The following is a 17312-nucleotide window of genomic DNA, read 5'->3' as shown; positions in this document are numbered from 1 at the left end:
GTATGGCAGCATCTATTGTAGAGTTGCCAGATTATAGAAATTAATGATGCCCTGGTTATTTGATTGGCGCTGCCATACTGTGGCAGTAAAATAAATTGAAGGAAGAGAGCACAAAAATCCAATTGGGTGGAAAACTGGCTGTGTGGAAAATTATTTGATGCGCTTTTAGTGAGAAATGCATTCGATGCGAATTGTTCAGACCCAGTATGCATACAGATTTCAAGTGCAATTGATGCAACCGATAAACTGAAGTTAACTATTTACCTCAAGGAAATAATTTAAGCCGAAGCCAGTCCCAGTCAAGGCAAAAGCAAAACTGCGAGTACGGGCGGTCGCGCGTTTGTCTGTGTGTATGTAAGAGTTTTTATCGTCGCGGTCGTTGCGGCACACATCCAGGAGGTGGAGGAGCAGTAATAACAATTACAGCTTGCAAAGACTAGCGTCGTCGTCGTCGTAATTATACAAAAACAGCTTTGTGGGAGTGCAAGCAATTCGCAGAGCATGCGTGTGTGCCTGTGTGTGTAACACCCCCCAAGCAAGACGCACACACACACACACACACACTCGACACTGAAATTAAATCAAATTAAAGTAAGCCTCTGCGTCCACAAGATTAAAGCAGAAACATCAATTGTTAATAGCAACAACGGTAGCACCAGGAAAGGCAGGCGGCATCGGGAGCCGTTGACTATTCGTTTGTTTTGTGCGCCACATTCGCGTGCTTCTCTTTGTTTGCTGCAAGCTTTGGTCGCTGCTTGTGCGATAGCAGCGCGTTCGGCTCCGCTTTGTGGCCATCAGCTGGTTACGGATTCTGTGACGGCGACAGCAACAACGCCGACAAAGTGGATGCACATGCACGCAGTGGCCTGGGTATTGCCCAGGACTTTACTGGGATGGGTGCACTGGCTGGCGCCACCGGTCCGCCTGCTCACATGTACGGCGCCGTGGCACCACAAGACAGTAAGTGACAGTAAGAGCAACAGCCTATCATTCCAAGTCCAACTCCCACCTTTTACTTTTGCAGTAATCGTGCGGGACATGGTGCAAATGCCGCCGCCCCCGCCCTCCAATGCACCCACCTCGGCAGATGCGTGTCTGAGCATCGTCCATTCGCTGATGTGCCATCGCCAGGGTGGCGAGAGTGAGGGCTTTGCGAAACGAGCCATCGAATCGCTGGTGAAGAAACTGAAAGAGAAGCGTGACGAACTGGACTCACTGATAACAGCAATCACCACAAATGGCGCCCATCCCAGCAAATGCGTGACCATACAACGCACACTCGACGGCCGACTGCAGGTAAACGGGCACCTAAATTACTTGATTGCATGCAAACCGTGACGCCTGGAGCTAACAGAGAGCCTCTTGCAAGAGAGTCTGCTCTATTTTTAGAGATTCGAGATGCTTCTGTTAAAGCTAGTTCAAAGATAGAGTTTCGTTTGTTATTTTTAAATCTGGCCACCAATACGCAAAATGCAAGTAAGAAGTGGAAGGAGGCGTGACAGATCCCATAAGTAAACATATGATAAGCATGACGTTTTGAAGCGATAAGGACCTGCCCGTCCGGAGAAACGACGGAGAAATCAATTCCTCACTAGAAAACAAATTTGAGTTTTGAACTGCTTTTCTGGAACTACACCGCACAGCCCAGGGTGTGTTCGACTTTCTCTCTGCATTGCCCACACCTGCTTATCTCCCCTTGACTATTTGCCTAGGCCTTTCCGGTTACTCGACTTCGTGAGAATCGCGATAACTGGCAGCGATATCTTCGCTTTATGAATGTACTTTAACTGTTTTTCTCCTGTACAGGTTGCTGGTCGGAAGGGGTTCCCGCACGTGATTTACGCGCGCATCTGGCGCTGGCCCGACCTACACAAAAATGAGCTGAAGCATGTGAAGTATTGCGCCTTTGCCTTTGATCTCAAGTGCGACTCGGTGTGTGTGAATCCCTACCATTACGAGCGCGTTGTTTCGCCAGGCATCGATTTGTCGGGCCTTAGTCTGCAATCGGGTCCCAGTCGTTTGGTGAAAGATGAATATTCTGCCGGGCCGTTGGTTGGCAGCATGGACATCGATGGCAACGACATTGGAACCATTCAGCATCACCCCACGCAAATGGTCGGTCCAGGCGGCTATGGCTATCCGCAGGGGCCCGGTGAGTATGGTAGGCACACTTTTATCTAATCCATAAATATATAGTTTGTAGAGTTGAGCCTGTTTTCCTATGACCCTTTTTTAGTTTTCATATTTAAAATCCTCCTGCACCCAGATTAAATATATTATTCCTTCATTTTCAAATAAGTTTCCGATTCCTTAGGAGCATTATGAAATCACTACGAAGTGCTTTAGCTTACATCTAAACTACAATCCCAAATTAATAAACTTTCTTTGTAATAATAGCAATCAGAAATGCAGTTTTAAGATAATATGTGGGATCAATAATGTTTTAGGGATATTTCACCTTCAATATGTTAATTGTTTAATATAATTTCAAACTGTATAATTTTATTCTTTTATGTATAATTTTATTTGTGTATTTTATTTTGTTTGTGGCATTTTTGATTTGTAGTCGGCGACGCCAATCAAATGGGCGTAATGTTCTCTGCTGGGCGCACAATACCAAAAATCGAGCCACCGGACAGCGCCGGTCCCCGCAGTTCTTGGATGGTGCCACCCCCGCCACGATTGGGTCAACAGCCGCCCCCACCGTCACAGCCCCAACAGACAACAACGCAGCAACAACAGCCGCAGCAAATGACACAGAAGCTTCGTAAGATCTTATGTTTGTTTTTCATATAATTGTTTTCTTTTTAATACTTTTTATGGTGAGTCTCATCCAGTCTCTCTATTGTACAAACAATTTAGGGAATATACGATCGTTTTTATTATATATTTTTTTATACATATTTTCTGTATTTTGTATAAAGCCATAATGTGTAGCTTGTATTTCTGTTGGTTGTTCGATTTTGTTTATGCTGTTGCTTTTTATTCACCTGTTCGCTCACTTCGTTTGCAGCCGTACCTCATGGAATTCCTGGCCTGCCTGGACCCATGAATCCTGGTCCCGTAATGGCGCCACCATCGGCACCACCACAAGCACAGAACCCGCAGGGCAATGGTGTTCACCACGCACAGGCCAACTCTCCCACAGAAACAATGGCCATGCAACAGCAGCAGCAGCCACCGGGGGGTGGTGGCAATAATCCGAGTGGCGCAGGCAATAGCGGTGGTGCTCCCTCCAGTGGCGGTCAATACTATGGACAACCGCCAACAGGAGCTCAAATGCAAAACGTGGGCAACGATGGCAAGTTTACGGGAGGGGCTGGAGGCGGTGGTGCTGCAGGTGGAGGAGCCACATCCACGCACATGCAACAGAACGGCTATGTTGGTCAGCCTGGAGGCGGGACAGCCCCTGGAGGTGCACCCAACTACGGGACGGCATCACCACAGCAGCAACAACAGCAGCAGCAGCAACAGGGTCAGCAGCCAGCTGGGCAAGCCAATGCCTCGGCGAGTGGTGCACAGGCAAGTGGCGCAGGCGCAGCCGGCACTTGGACCGGTCCCAATACACTCACCTACACACAGTCCATGCAGCCGCCCGCCCATCATGGCGGGGGATACTGTGAGTTGAATGATCTGTCATTGTTTCTTAGAGCTAATCCCTTGTGTTTCCCAGGGAACTCATCGCTTCCCAGCGATCTGTCCTCGCAGCAGGCACCGCCACAACAACAGCAACAGCAGCAACAGCCGCGTCTACTTTCGCGCCAACCGGCCCCGGAATATTGGTGCTCCATTGCCTACTTTGAGTTGGACACCCAAGTGGGTGAGACTTTCAAAGTGCCCTCCGCCAAGCCGAACGTCATCATCGATGGCTACGTTGATCCGTCCGGTGGCAATCGCTTCTGCCTTGGTGCATTGAGCAACGTGCATCGTACCGAACAATCGGAGCGCGCCAGGTTAGTTTTTTTTGCAGCGCTTGACGCTACTCTGAAGCCCACTCACCGCCAATTATCTACATTCGCAGACTTCACATTGGTAAAGGCGTGCAACTGGACTTGAGAGGCGAAGGCGACGTCTGGCTGCGCTGTCTTAGCGACAATTCTGTGTTTGTACAAAGCTATTACCTGGATCGCGAGGCGGGTCGCACGCCGGGCGACGCTGTACACAAAATCTATCCAGCAGCGTGCATAAAAGTGAGTCTGAACCGCCATCTGTGTCACACATGCCTTAACCGAGCCCTCTTTGCATTTCTTTGCCTGCAGGTTTTTGATTTGCGTCAATGCCACCAACAAATGCACTCTTTGGCCACCAACGCTCAGGCAGCTGCAGCAGCACAGGCAGCCGCCGTTGCCGGCGTCTCGAATCAACAGATCGGTGGGGGCGGTAGAAGTGAGTATAAGATGTCAACTGTATGATATCATCAATTTTTAAACATTATTTCATCATGGTATGCAAAAATACCCGAAGCCTTATGAGTTGCTTAACAATTGAATATGAATACTTTTTTAAATACATATCAATAATATTCGTCAAATATTACAATTTTCCGAATTGTGTTTCCAAATCGTGTTGCTTTTTAATGTTAATTATTTAAGTAAGTTTCTGCACCTACGTTCCAAAGGACTGTTTGCAAAATACAATTGCCTGATTAAATTAAGTTTACTTTAAAATGTTCTCAACTTTACCGATCCAATATAACGACCTTAATGTTTGTATGTTTCAGGCATCACCGCAGCCGCCGGCATTGGCGTCGACGACTTGCGTCGGCTGTGCATATTACGGCTGAGCTTCGTTAAGGGCTGGGGACCTGATTATCCACGACAATCGATCAAGGAGACGCCGTGCTGGATCGAGGTTCATCTGCACCGGGCGCTGCAACTCCTTGACGAGGTGTTGCATGCCATGCCAATCGATGGGCCGCGAGCCATTGCTTAGACCCAGTTGGCACCCGCATATAAATAAATATATTTATTATTCATAGCAACAAAAACAGCAGCAACAAACAACACAACCCGTCTAGTTATAAGTTAATCATTGAATCGATGCATCTACGTTAAGTTTCGCGTGCAAATGAAGAGTATAAAATATTTAGTTTCGATCTACAATTACCATTACGATTATGTTTGCCTTTAATTATTTAATAATAATTTTTATAAAAAATTAAAAAAAAAAACAAACAAACCGTTTGATAAGCCGCAGCTGTAAAACCTTAAGCATCTAGTTTATGTACGTACTCATATACATACACACATACATACATCTAAATACCTAATTAGAAACGCGACCAGCAGCAGTTCGTCGTCGTATTTCCTGCCACGCAAATCACAAGCAACCGCATCAATAAATACATACATACACACACACACATAAATATTCGACATAAGCCGTAGTTGTAATATATACATACATATGTAAATGTAATTTAAAAATAAATGTCATTTATATTTACATTTGATTATGTCTCTGGTTGTTTATGCCCATTCACCAAAGAATTTTATATTGATGCTAAAAAGTGGCTGCTAAATAAGTGCGTGCTGCTGACATCGAAAAGTCGTCTGATAATAATGTTTAGGATCCTACAATTTGTTCTTTATAGTGAAAAGCTATTAGTCCATCCCAAAACTTGATTCTTTGTTTCTGTTGCATTATCTCCTTACGCGTTTCTTAGCTTTTACTCTAGGTTTTGAAAAATTTTAATTATTTAAAAAGGATATACATACATACATATATCCATGAGCATTGTTTGCCTTTTCAAATAAGCACATTATGTACTTAAAAATACTTAAAATTTAGCTTTATTTTTTACCAACTTCTGTATTTTCCAAATAAAGTAAGTATTTTAATCGTAAAGAATCAACATAACTGCTTAAAAGTGCGATGAATTCCTCAAAGCTAGATTTTAAACGTAGGAAGTACAAAAAGGGATGAATCCGAATATGGGAAATTAATACTTAATTCATTATTCAGGGTATTACGATTCATAGCTTTCTGGCCTAAGCTCCACTTGCTCGTCCAGCCACACAATCCATTCTGGCGTTAAATCTCGTTCCAGGGTTATCTCGTGAAACACCGCAACCCGTCGCACTTCTACAAATTGAAAGCTCTCAAACATTCCCAAAGAGATTTTGTTATCCATGTCAATCTTTGCTTCGAATTTGTCCAGCTTTAGGTGTGTCTGTGCGTATTTAAGCATCAGCAGCATGGCCTCGCGCCCATAGCCTTTGCCACGCGCCTCGCTCTCTGCGATCATAATCTCAGCTTCGCCCACATTTTGCTGACTCTCCTCGTCGAAGTGCATGAAAAGATTGGTGTCACCCACCATGGAAGCGATTTCATCGCCGTTCCGTGCGTAGGATTTAGCGCAGAGGACAATAAAGGTTAGTTTATCATCATCGTTGCGCCAGCTTTTTTGCATCTCGTACTCCTCCTCAAGCGAAAGCGCCTCTGAAGCAGTGAGTGCGCGGAGTTCTGGGCGGCTCATCCACTCATGGTATTTCGATACATGTTTCTCCTCGTATGGAACTAAGATGACGCTATTTCCACATAGTTTTGTGCGCTCATTTAAACGCATTGCAAAGAAGTCCTCGTTGGCCTATTTTTAGAGGTATGGCAACTACAGACAATGCATTAGCAACAGCTGTTTCTGGCAGTAATGCCATTTCGATTAGCAGCAGTTTATAAACAACGCTCAGCTATTAACAACAAAACAATACGGACATGTCCGACCATTGCCGCACATGCGGAAAATTCATTTACTGCGGGGACAGGCGGAACCTGTTCGAACAACCCGATAAAATTATGCTGCATCAAATCGAGACGCTAACAGGCCTGATGGTGAGGGCATGCACGTTCAAGCCGTCACGAACTGACAGTGGGGGCTAATACGTTCAGGCCGTCAACGTTTGACGGGAATATACATATAGTATCATCCGAATTCAAATTAAAACAGTTTGTGATTGTATTTTGTATGTTCACAGTTGTTGCATCATGCGGATTCGCCAGTACACATTTGTGGTCCTTGTGAAGTGGCACTTCGACTTGCAATAGGGTTTCGAGAGACTATCATCAAAACCCAGCAAATTTTGCAAAATTGTGACAATGTTGCAGAGGCTCTTTTGAAACTCCATTCGAACGAGCTGGACTTTGAAGCGCTGGATGGAAACGAAGACTACGAAGAGGATGCCTACGATTCTCCTTCTAACGATGCGGAGATGTCTTATGAGCTACAACCCGGAGATGGGGACAAAACTGAAATCCATGAACATAACGATGATGTGGATGAGTGTTTCAGTACAGCAGAGGAACTGGCAACATCGGATACCATTTCAGCAGAGCAAAACATGCCTTCGGAGATGCCTACAAAAACGGCTGTAATCAGTGATGAGAATGCGATTCGCAAATCTCGGAAGCACAGTAACACGGTTTATGCATCGGTAAACTTTGCGGATAATACCAAAGTTATGCCGCGCACCGACTGGAGCAAGCTCACAGAGGAGGAGGTCGTGGCGCTGAAACGTGAACGCAGAAAACGTGACTGTATTTGCGAACAGTGCGGAAGGCACTTCTCCTGTCCCAGCAATTTCAAGGTTCACCTTCTTCGGCATAGTGGAGTTAAGAACTACTTTTGCAAGTTGTGCCCCATGAAGTTCTATACCGCCCATTTGCTCAGACGCCACGAAATGCTACATGTCTGTGATCGACCCTACGCATGCCAGTACTGTGACCAGAGATTTAGCCACTACAGCGGTCGTATTCAACATGAGCGCAAGTACGCACGTGCATAAATATAGTATAATATTTTTTATTTTTAATAACTCATCTGCATATTTTTTTGGTAGTCGTCACACAAACTACAAGCCGTTCAAGTGCTCGGAATGTGATAAAGCCTTCGCAGTGAGTGGAAAACTAAAAGCTCATATGCTGCGTCACACAGGCGTGCGGGCCTTTCAGTAGGTACCAATCCATTGTCTAGCAATCCATAATAATTTTTGTTTTATTCTTAGTTGTGAAGTATGCAGTATGTCGTTTATGCGGAAAACCCACCTTGTCGCTCATTTCCGTTCAAAAGGACATAAGCAGAATGTTGGCAAAGTGGAATCGGATGTGTTTAATACTGATATTGAGACTCCAGTCTCAAGCTAGTGATTACTCTTATTAGTTGAATTTAAATGTTGCATGTAATACAGATTTAATAGCCTTAAGAATTTAATATTAAAAGCTAAAAAAGAGACTGATCGGGCTTGCTTATGAAAAACATTACACCTATTTGAGCATTCCTACATTATTCCTACATATGTATGTATATCACAAATTTCAAAAATTAATTCAACAATATTTTTATTTAATTTGTCAAAAATTTCACAATTTAATTCTCGTTTGCCATAACTCAAGTACTTCGTATGAGAATCGCAGAGGAGGGCGGCCACAATATTTTTTAATTTAATTTATCATAAGTTTCCCAATTTATTTCCACAATATTTTTCCTCAATTTATCAGAAAAATCACAATTTAATTCTCGTTTGCCATCACTCAAGTACTTGGTATGAGAATCGCAGAGGAAGGCGACCACATTTTATTATAGCCTGTACCCAAAGGGTGAAAGGCTATACTAGTTTTGTGCGCATGTATGTAACACACAGAAGGAGGCGTGGCAGACCCCACAAAGTATATATATTCTTGATCAGGATGAGAAGACGAGTCTATATAGCCATGTCCGTCTGTCCGTCTGTCCGTCTGACCGTCTGTCCGTCTGTCTGTATGAGCGCAAGGATCTCAGTAAGTACAAGAGCTAGGATAACCAAAATTGGTATCAAGGTTCCTATAAGCCCTAGGCAGAACGAGTTTGTTTATTTTTTCTGATACACCCCCCCACTCCCCCGCAATTCGTATTTTTTCTTATAACTTCCTTAATTCTCGGAATTTTGAAATCAATTTTGGTAGGTACATCCAGTTAGTACTAATGTGTCCGTGTGCCAAATTTCATCATGATAGGTCAATTCTGAAGAAAGTTATAGCCATAAGTAAAATCGCTGCTCATGCGCTGCCTCTGTCGGCAGCGCTGCCCGCAGCTGTTGTTGTTGTTGCTGCTTTGGTTTAACTTTGTGCTGCATACATACACGCATATAAACACGCATAGGTACGTGATGTAAATGTATGCTGTTTAAACTGAACATAAACATGTATTCTAATTTAATTTAATTAATTATTTTAATTAATTAATTCATTAATTTTTTTTAATAATTTAATTTTTTTTAAATTTTTTTTTTTTTAATTTTTCCTTTTTGTGGAGAGTACAGGCTATTTTACTGTCGGGCTTGCTCGACTGTAGCGTTCTATCTTGTTTTTTCTTTAATTTCATAATTTATTTTTATATAATTTATCAGAAATTTCACAACTTGAATCTCGATTTGCCATCAATTAAGTACTTGGTATGAGAATAATATAATAATATTTCTTATATTTCATATAATTTATCAGAAATTTTACAAATTTATTTAATTTATCAGAAATTGCACAATTTATTTCCACAATAGCAGCACTATTTACGGTTCGAAAATATAAATATTTTTTGAATTTTTCGGCATTGCCAATTAGAAGAAAAACCATTTCAAACAGCTGAGTGCACAGAGTACACGAAACAGAACCACAAAGATTTCGCTCTCTCACTTACTCTGCCGTATTCCTGAGACCGCAATTTGTGACGTAAATGCGCATGGAGAGTAAAAAAATAAACCCTGATGTCCACATCTGCTAGTTCTTTGTGTTATAGTGGAAATTAAGCAAATATTTGTGGATGTATAGAGCACTCACTCGCACATTTTCAAGCGATATCAATATGTGACGTACATATTAGCAAAAAGCACAGTTCTGACGTCAGTATTTTTGTTTCCAGGTAATTCTGATACAATGCGGCCCACATTGATGTGTGTAGTGAAAAACTGCAAAAATACTTATAGAGATAGCCGAGACAACAAAACTTCTTTCTTTAATTTCCCCTCCGATAAAGATTTGTTTAAAAATGGATAGAATTTTGTGGTACTGGCGAAAATTTTCATCGCTCCATGGGCCGAGTGTGTCATGAGCATTTTCGTACCGAAGACATCATTGGAAGTATGCAATGCGCCATGGGTGAGCGGATAGTATAATTATACATACATACATATGTACAAGCATATAAGTACTATGTACATACATAAGTAAACGAAATAAACAATTAGTTTTGCCTGTTAATAGGTATAAAGCGAAGGAGGCTTTTGAAAAAAGGCGCTATACCCGTTTACAAAGAAAAACAAGATGGGAGCATTCCAGAGAGTCGTCGGAAAGAACTCATCGCGGCTCTATTAAAAGAGGACGAAGCAAGTATATCTTGCGACTTGAACCCGGAATGCAATACCCCAAATACAATGTTGGGCAGTTGTAAAAATATAGAGATGGAGAGCGTAGATCTGGGCATTTGTATAAAAGAGGAGTGCGATAGTAAGGATATGCAGGAGTTCATAAGCGCTCCATTCGAAGTTGACAATGGCGCAGGAGAGCTTCACACAACTGTCTCTGAAAAGGCACCGCTTAATACGGAAAATGTGCCTTTAACCGAGTGGCAATCAAGCCCGTCTGCAGACATTAAACCGGACGTTAGCATTCTCAATTTAGGGATGGAACCTTTAGAAACTGAAAAGCTAAACACTTCCAAAGTTGTGATTGGAAAACCTCTTTCATGGCAAAATGCAGTGAAATATCCCAATGCGAATGTTATCATTGTAGTTGAGGAAAGAAATGCGAAGTCCGATAGATCGTCTGCGGGTGAAAGTGCAAATGAGAGTACACTTGTGCGAATTGAAAAACTAAAGATCGAGAAGTAAGCTTGACCTTATAAAGTTGGTTATTATCTAAATGTTGACACGTTTTCTCCTTTATATTTAAGCACAAGTCTGCAAATTGCCAATAAGAAACTGAGTCAGAGGCTTCGGAAACAGCAATTACGGTTTGATCAGCTTCTGCGAAAAAAATGTGCCGAATATACTCAAACAAAGACTGAACTTCAAAGAGCACAGTACTTCAGTCGAAACATGGAGGCACTGCTTCTAGAAATTGTTACACAGGGGCAATTGAAAAAGATAAAGCATGGTGGACGAAGGCTGTGCTGGTCGGCGGAGGACATCGCAAACTCATTTGCTCTTTATACTAAAAGCCCTCAAGGATATAGGCTTTTACAAGAGAAGAAATTTCCGTTACCCTGTCTGAGAACATTACGACGGTGGGCTAAAGGCATAAAAATGAATTCAAAGTGACTATTTTCACTTCCACCTCGATATAGTCAATAATGCCAAATATAATTATGACGATAATCATTTTATATACATTTATTTTTCAGTTGTTTGTAACAATTTCAAACGATGGCTATTTACACCACGTCCTGTGTCTTTAATTTACTTCGGTGTTGTAACTCAATAGTTTTAAATTAAAATTGGATGAGGAAAATTAAAAACGTATAAAGTCGGCTGCTTTTTAAGAAACTATACCTATTTGTGTACTTTTTAATTATATGGGCTCAGTAAAAATCTAGTTCACATAATGTGCATATTCAAATAATCCGATTTCGATAACAAAAACAATAATAATCGGGACGATTCTTTAGGATTATGGGCATAAAGTTCTGAAAAAAGTCCGAATGGGTATATCAGACGTTTATGTAAATTTGGTTTTTGTAATCAGCTTGATCATGAGTTCTTGTGAAGTTATTAAAATGAACCGACATTTCTTGCCAGTTTTATCTGCGATAAATAAGGCTAGTGTCGATACTGGATACTTGTGTTGGAGTACTTGTACTTGTACTCAATGGAACAGCTGTTCATTTGTGCAACTGAATCATATTTAAGTGCAAGAGGATGTTAAAAAAAGGCGCTATTACCATTCCGGTAGAAAGAGGAGCCAAGGGTATAAGATATGTTGAAATCCAAGGAGACGAGTCCATTACGGGTACATTAACTAAGGAGGAAACAAGCACATCTACAGAAATAGGGGACCTCGACGTTTACATCAAGAAAGAACCTTACACTTTGGAAAAATCAGATACTAATGAATGTACAAATGCTAGAAAAGTAGTTAACAATATTGCCGTGGACCTCTGCACGTCTGTTTGTAAAAATATGGCTTTAAAGGAAGAGCAATTAAGCACATCTGCAGACATCAAACCAGACCTTCAAATTCTCAATGAAGGGATGAGTTCTTCTGAAATGGTAAAACATGAACCTATCTCATGCGAAAATGCGATTAAATGCGGAAACTCCAGTATTTCCATGGAAGTTGACCTCAGTGCAGTGCAACTCAACAAGTGTGCTGATGAAAGTATAAGCGGCAATGCGCATGTAAAAATTGAAAAGCTAAAGATGGAGATGTAAGCTTGATCGTATCCAACTATTTACTGTCTAACTATTAATTTGGTTTTCTTTATTTTATTCAAGTGCAACTCTACAACTTACAAATATGCAATTAGAGGAGAAGCTTCGGAAACAGCAGTTGCGGTGTGACAATCAACTGCGAAAGAAGGATGCCGAATGTTTCAAACTGAAAGTTGAACTTGAAAAAGCACAGGACATCAGTCAAAACATGGAGGCGCGGCTCCGGGAAATATTTACGGAAGGACAATTCAAAAACTTAATGCAAGGCGGACGAAGGCAGTGCTGGTCGGCAGAAGATATTGCAAATTCATATACCCTTTATACTGAGAGCCCTAAAGGATACAGGCTTTTGCAGGAGAAGAAATTTCCGTTACCTAGTCCGAGGACACTGCGTCAGAGAGCGAAAGACTTGAAGGTTAAGAAGTGATGAGGTACCTTAATAGTAATAATAGTATATAATGAATAGCACGTGCTGAAAAGGTTCACCGCATTTTTAACATTGGAAATACATTTTTAATAACATAATGAAAATGTATTTATAATGTATGCGATGGTTTGAAGCGTTGTGGGTACCTTGTAATGGCGCTACAACGAGCAGACAAAAAGGGCATTTGAAAAGCATGATGGCTGAAGAACATTTTATTGGTGTGTCTCCCCTGCCCATCGTTCTCCATTTGCAATATTAGTTGCAAGAATCCTGAAAAAGCATTTAAACATTACGGACGTTTGGGCTTCAGCTCTATCATCCGTAGTACTCGTATTTGCTTTGAACTTGATAATCAAGTATCGATACGTTGAAGTACTTGTTCGACTCACAGTCGAAACAGCTGTTACACCCGTAATCGCAGCGTGTGTATTCGTAGTAAAGTATTGGTTTTCTTGAAGGATATTTTTTATTACTTTAAGCGCATTCATACATTATTCAAACTGCTATTGCATAAATGGGAATTTGTCTGCCCTTGAGCACGCGTAGCAACTTTTGCTTTGGTGTTTTGTTCTGAACTTTTTATGCAACAGAATCCATGGCGAAAGCCGCTAACGCAACCGGAAAAAAGTACTACAATTATTTCACTGCATGCCTCATGCTTCTGCAAATGTGTGAAGTGCAATATAAACTTAAATGAATACACACATTAGAAATTCTGAAAGTTAAAAACTTTAAATAGCCCAACGATCAACAGCTCGACGGACGAACGCACACACGCTCAGTTAAAAGGTTAGGTTTTCTAGCATTAACCAATAATGCGGCGATTCCAATGAAAAATCAATTCTAAATTGTTGGATGCCATTAGTATTGGTTATTGGCGAGACAACCAGTAGCAGCTTTAAGAAACTAGAACTCTACTCTATTAGTTTAAGTTCAATAAACAATAACATGTCCGATAATAATGAAATACTGGCCAGTGGGGCATCGGAAGAAATCAGAACAACTGATGATGCGCCGACAACGACGCCAATTGTAAATGAGCGTAAGCGCCCACGATTGGAAGACGATGAACGCGAGCTTAAAGTGGCAGGATTCTCGCTAAGTGCTATCGAGGAAATGCGTCACACAAGAGACGTGGAGGAGCAATGCGAGCCCATCGATCAGCAGCTTCGTCAGTTCCAGGTGCTCGATGAGATCGGCTCCGGAAGTGAGGAGGATGAGTCAGGTGAGCGGTAGCATCGTACACATTTTCTCTAGTTTAAATAATACGTCAGTTTCTACGCCCTTATCTCTGGATCTTGGGGCAGCTTATCGTTGTGCAAATAACACACTTTGGAGGCTGATAAAATAAAAACCGTAGTATAGTACAAAATTAAACAAGAGATTCTTTTGATGTGTAATGCACACATATGCTGCGGTGACTTCAAATTGTGCACATTGCACTTGGTGCACGTCTATTTTAAATCAAAGAGTGAAAAAAACCCTAAGTGGCTTTCAATATGCGCATGATTCCAATCCTAAGGCTAGAGCTAAGTGAGAATTTAAAACAAAAAGCAGGTGGAATTGTGTGCTAACATAAGCGAACTGATTTATCTAAAACGTCTTTGTATATCTTTGCATGGCAGATGAAAACAGCGAGAAACAAAATGGCGAAACTTGCGCTGATGACGAGGAGGCCGTCGGTGGCGACCAAGATGATTACGATTCATCCGAATTCGATGATGAGGAAATTGAGAATCTGCTGGATGAGAAACTGCCCGATGAATTGCGTGAATCAAAGAGACCAAAGTATGAGGAGCGTTACAAGACCGTTTTGGAAGGTACCAGGTTACATTTTGGTGCCCAAACAGAGTAGTAGTAAATGGTTCTCCATTTTACAGAAAAACGCCATAACCACTTTGAAGTGCTTCCCGAAGGCTGGGTTCAGGTCACACATAACAGCGGCATGCCACTCTTTTTGCATCGGAAAACGCGAGTTTGTTGCGCCTCCCGCCCCTACTTTCTGGGTACTGGTAGTGCCCGGAAGCACGCCGTGCCTTTGGGCGCCATACCTTGCCTAAATTACCGCCGCGCTTTGGATGAGGAAGCTGAGGTTGAAAACCAGCCAGTTGAGGTCAACCCGACAAATCAGCCAAATGAGCAGCTCCAAAATCAGCTCGTCTGTCCCGTTGCACATACAACGAATTCTAGCGAGCCCATGGACGTGGCAGACAAAGAGAAAGATAACGACAAAGAAGCAGAGAAAGAAGGCCCAGCGGAACGCAAAGCAGAGATAAAGAAACTAATGCCCGAAGCCAAAATTGTGACTGTCAATGAGAACACACAGAAGGAGTCTGTAACACCAGAACAGCTGAACACATACTGCCAGAAGCTGTTTAAGTTCAAGGTGATTCGCGTGCTGCGCTTTCGAAGCTGGAATGCACGGCGCAAGTTCACCAAAAACCGCAAGCATATCAAAAACATACAACGTCCTACACTGCCCGATGGCACCAAGCTCATAAAGTTTCCTATACTGGCAGCTGGAGGTGAGGGCGTCAGCAATCCACGTGCCCGTAAGGAATGGATTATGAATCCAAATGGAAAAAGTTTCGTTTGCATTCTGCATGAATACGTACAGCATGCATTGAAGACTCAGCCAACGTATGAGTTCAAGGAACTTCAGAATGCAGCCACACCTTACTCTGCTACTGTAACGGTTAATGACCTCAAGTACGGCACTGGCTATGGAACCAGTAAGAAACAGGCTAAGTCGGAGGCAGCGCGTGAGACTCTTGAAATATTGATACCTGATGTAAAAGATAAGATCACTGGCAACAACAAGGACCAAAAGACCAGTAACACAAAAAAGACACAGAGCGATCTATCGGTAAGCACAATTATTTACGAAAACCTGTTATTATTTTTGAACATTTCCAAGTATATCTCTAGTCTTTTTTAGACTCTATGTCTCTGCAAATATTCTTAAAAAAAAAATTAATTCAATTTCTCGGCTATTTTCACAAAATTTACATTGTTGAGAATAACTTTTCTTCTAATTTACTTATCTAATTACAATCGCTTATTGGCAGGTTTTTGATGACATACGCATTGAGGATCCGCGGGTTACTGAATTCTGCAACAAGACAACCGAGCCATCACCAAACGCCATTTTGTTGACATGCTTGCAGCGCAACTATGGTAGCGATGTGCAGATCACGCAGGAGATAAATCGCACGGCAAATAAAAAAAATGAGTTCACAATGACAGTGGGTCGACATACGGCCAAAGTGGTGTGCAAGAATAAGCGTGAGGGTAAGCAGCTGGCATCGCAGGCCATTCTACAGGTAAGTTGGGCTTTATTTTATCATTGAATAATACTGATAGGCGCCGGTTTTCGCAGATACTGCATCCACATATTCAAACTTGGGGCTCACTTCTGCGCCTGTATGGCAACAATTCGATCAAGACTTTCAAGGAGAAGAAACTGGAAGAGCAGGAGATTACGGTCCTGCAAAGCAAGGCAGCTGTGAATCAGCCAAATTACGCCATTCTCGAAAAGCTAAAGTCTGAGATGCTAAAGCTGTCCGCCAAACACGAAAGTGTTCAGACAAGGGGCACCTTTGTACCACCCAATGATGTCGATCTGCCAACATCGTCGGGCTCCAATTTAAATAACGTAGAGTTATAATCGCAGCTGCTGGCATCGTCGGAGTTACTCAAATGAATATCGGGTAGCAGAAGCTCTTTTAAATTTCGGTTTCCAAATTGCATGACAAATTATTAAATAGTTCCCACAAGATGCTTGAGAATATGACAATTGTATTATCCATGCACAACGACGTAGTTCTCTACTTCGCAGCCATTTACATTTACATAGAAGATTGCTAACAATCCCGATTTATATTCGCAAAAACGGTTACAAGTTTTATTGAACGCGTAGTATTTAATTGTGAGATATTGCAATTAACTTGAAACAAAGGCCCAGAGTTTGTGATTTCCATGTGATTGAAGGAATCAACGATGTTTAATTAACCTTAATTGTAATAGGCTGAAAATATAGTTATATCTCGATATTGTTCAATTTGCATTTTAATAAAGCGTAAAATTAAAAAAAAAGAAATGGTGAATTTTACATTTAACAATGTCATTTTTTATTGTGGTATTTATAAGTATATCAATTAAATCAAAAAAGACCCTGCAAACAAGAAACATCATTTCAGGAACAACCCGATATTACAGCGCTCGATCCGCCGTTATTGTTGACCCATCAAAAATTATAAAACACATTAAATACAAAAGAGTAATGAAATATTTGCCAAGCAGTTCGTGAGAGCAGGTAAGTTGACATAAATATTTAAAATGTAACAATTTGCTTATATGCGTGTAATTATTTTAAAGGAAGATGCAGCCATAAATTATGCTACATTTTCATTTTGTTCTAACGCTTCGTTTTTTATTGCATTCCGTCGAGCGTTCCTGCAGACACACATACACACGCGCGCACACCATTC

General features: G+C 41.7%; 6 protein-coding genes across 10 annotated transcripts; 5 read left to right on the top strand and 1 right to left on the bottom strand.

Annotated features, from left to right (window-relative positions):
* Positions 1-112: 112 nt before the first annotated feature.
* On the top strand, positions 113-5452 carry LOC115620352 (mothers against decapentaplegic homolog 4). Of its 4 annotated transcripts, none has more exons than XM_030513554.1 (9): positions 113-960; positions 1025-1296; positions 1807-2152; positions 2567-2767; positions 3014-3619; positions 3674-3953; positions 4022-4190; positions 4260-4386; positions 4721-5452. In XM_030513554.1, exons 1-9 carry the CDS (start codon positions 894-896, stop codon positions 4930-4932), a joined length of 2280 nt encoding a protein of 759 aa, XP_030369414.1. In that variant the 5' UTR covers positions 113-893; the 3' UTR covers positions 4933-5452. The 4 variants fall into 4 exon arrangements, with proteins under 4 accessions (XP_030369414.1, XP_030369413.1, XP_030369416.1 ...); XM_030513553.1 differs by having other exon boundaries at positions 1807-2161; XM_030513556.1 differs by lacking the exon at positions 2567-2767.
* Positions 5453-5766: 314 nt separating this feature from the next.
* On the bottom strand, positions 5767-6577 carry LOC115621374 (N-acetyltransferase 9-like protein). The gene has a single exon (XM_030515001.1). The coding sequence runs from the start codon at positions 6566-6568 to the stop codon at positions 5969-5971; it is 600 nt and encodes a 199-aa protein (XP_030370861.1). The 5' UTR covers positions 6569-6577; the 3' UTR covers positions 5767-5968.
* A 96-nt stretch (positions 6578-6673) lies between these two features.
* LOC115621426 (transcription factor Ouib) lies at positions 6674-8256 on the top strand. The gene is made up of 4 exons (XM_030515078.1): positions 6674-6831; positions 6975-7765; positions 7836-7946; positions 8001-8256. Exons 1-4 carry the CDS (start codon positions 6715-6717, stop codon positions 8137-8139), a joined length of 1158 nt encoding a protein of 385 aa, XP_030370938.1. The 5' UTR covers positions 6674-6714; the 3' UTR covers positions 8140-8256.
* A 1524-nt stretch (positions 8257-9780) lies between these two features.
* Positions 9781-11515, top strand: LOC115620423. Its single transcript, XM_030513649.1, has 3 exons — positions 9781-10125; positions 10231-10852; positions 10919-11515. Exons 1-3 carry the CDS (start codon positions 10059-10061, stop codon positions 11283-11285), a joined length of 1056 nt encoding a protein of 351 aa, XP_030369509.1. The 5' UTR covers positions 9781-10058; the 3' UTR covers positions 11286-11515.
* A 355-nt stretch (positions 11516-11870) lies between these two features.
* Positions 11871-12926, top strand: LOC115620431. Its single transcript, XM_030513659.1, has 2 exons — positions 11871-12391; positions 12459-12926. The coding sequence occupies exons 1-2, from the start codon at positions 11883-11885 to the stop codon at positions 12820-12822; spliced, it is 873 nt and encodes a 290-aa protein (XP_030369519.1). The 5' UTR covers positions 11871-11882; the 3' UTR covers positions 12823-12926.
* A 458-nt stretch (positions 12927-13384) lies between these two features.
* On the top strand, positions 13385-16905 carry LOC115620402 (microprocessor complex subunit DGCR8). 2 transcript variants are annotated; one of them, XM_030513619.1, is made up of 6 exons: positions 13385-13611; positions 13749-14047; positions 14448-14642; positions 14703-15688; positions 15891-16145; positions 16202-16905. In XM_030513619.1, exons 2-6 carry the CDS (start codon positions 13771-13773, stop codon positions 16487-16489), a joined length of 2001 nt encoding a protein of 666 aa, XP_030369479.1. In that variant the 5' UTR covers positions 13385-13611; positions 13749-13770; the 3' UTR covers positions 16490-16905. The 2 variants fall into 2 exon arrangements, with proteins under 2 accessions (XP_030369479.1, XP_030369478.1); XM_030513618.1 differs by having other exon boundaries at positions 13385-14047.
* Positions 16906-17312: the final 407 nt, after the last annotated feature.

This window comes from Scaptodrosophila lebanonensis, unplaced genomic scaffold (assembly GCF_003285725.1).
Source record: "Scaptodrosophila lebanonensis strain 11010-0011.00,11010-0021.00 unplaced genomic scaffold, SlebRS2 tig00000024-arrow-pilon, whole genome shotgun sequence".
In the NCBI taxonomy this organism is placed as follows: domain Eukaryota; kingdom Metazoa; phylum Arthropoda; class Insecta; order Diptera; family Drosophilidae; genus Scaptodrosophila; species Scaptodrosophila lebanonensis.
Note: the sequence above shows the minus strand (reverse complement) of the source record. Positions and strands in the feature narration are given on the sequence as shown.

What these genes read in the sequence shown, in the direction of transcription:
- LOC115621426 (XM_030515078.1), top strand. Translation starts at nt 6,715, where the DNA reads ATGTCCGACCATTGCCGCACATGCGGAAAATTCATTTACTGCGGGGAC. An exon ending in CGTATTCAACATGAGCGCAA is followed by an intron (nt 7,766 to 7,835) that starts GTACGCACGTGC and finishes TTTTTTTGGTAG; the next exon opens with TCGTCACACAAACTACAAGC. An exon ending in ACAGGCGTGCGGGCCTTTCA is followed by an intron (nt 7,947 to 8,000) that starts GTAGGTACCAAT and finishes TTTTATTCTTAG; the next exon opens with TTGTGAAGTATGCAGTATGT.
- LOC115620402 (XM_030513618.1), top strand. Translation starts at nt 13,678, where the DNA reads ATGCCATTAGTATTGGTTATTGGCGAGACAACCAGTAGCAGCTTTAAG. An exon ending in AAGTGAGGAGGATGAGTCAG is followed by an intron (nt 14,048 to 14,447) that starts GTGAGCGGTAGC and finishes TTTGCATGGCAG; the next exon opens with ATGAAAACAGCGAGAAACAA. An exon ending in CATCGCAGGCCATTCTACAG is followed by an intron (nt 16,146 to 16,201) that starts GTAAGTTGGGCT and finishes CGGTTTTCGCAG; the next exon opens with ATACTGCATCCACATATTCA.
- LOC115620352 (XM_030513553.1), top strand. Translation starts at nt 894, where the DNA reads ATGGGTGCACTGGCTGGCGCCACCGGTCCGCCTGCTCACATGTACGGC. An exon ending in GCAGGGGCCCGGTGAGTATG is followed by an intron (nt 2,162 to 2,566) that starts GTAGGCACACTT and finishes TTTGATTTGTAG; the next exon opens with TCGGCGACGCCAATCAAATG. An exon ending in GCAAATGACACAGAAGCTTC is followed by an intron (nt 2,768 to 3,013) that starts GTAAGATCTTAT and finishes CTTCGTTTGCAG; the next exon opens with CCGTACCTCATGGAATTCCT.
- LOC115620423 (XM_030513649.1), top strand. Translation starts at nt 10,059, where the DNA reads ATGGGCCGAGTGTGTCATGAGCATTTTCGTACCGAAGACATCATTGGA. An exon ending in AAGTATGCAATGCGCCATGG is followed by an intron (nt 10,126 to 10,230) that starts GTGAGCGGATAG and finishes GCCTGTTAATAG; the next exon opens with GTATAAAGCGAAGGAGGCTT. An exon ending in GAAAAACTAAAGATCGAGAA is followed by an intron (nt 10,853 to 10,918) that starts GTAAGCTTGACC and finishes TTTATATTTAAG; the next exon opens with CACAAGTCTGCAAATTGCCA.
- LOC115621374 (XM_030515001.1), bottom strand. Translation starts at nt 6,568, where the DNA reads ATGCGTTTAAATGAGCGCACAAAACTATGTGGAAATAGCGTCATCTTA.
- LOC115620431 (XM_030513659.1), top strand. Translation starts at nt 11,883, where the DNA reads ATGTTAAAAAAAGGCGCTATTACCATTCCGGTAGAAAGAGGAGCCAAG. An exon ending in GAAAAGCTAAAGATGGAGAT is followed by an intron (nt 12,392 to 12,458) that starts GTAAGCTTGATC and finishes ATTTTATTCAAG; the next exon opens with TGCAACTCTACAACTTACAA.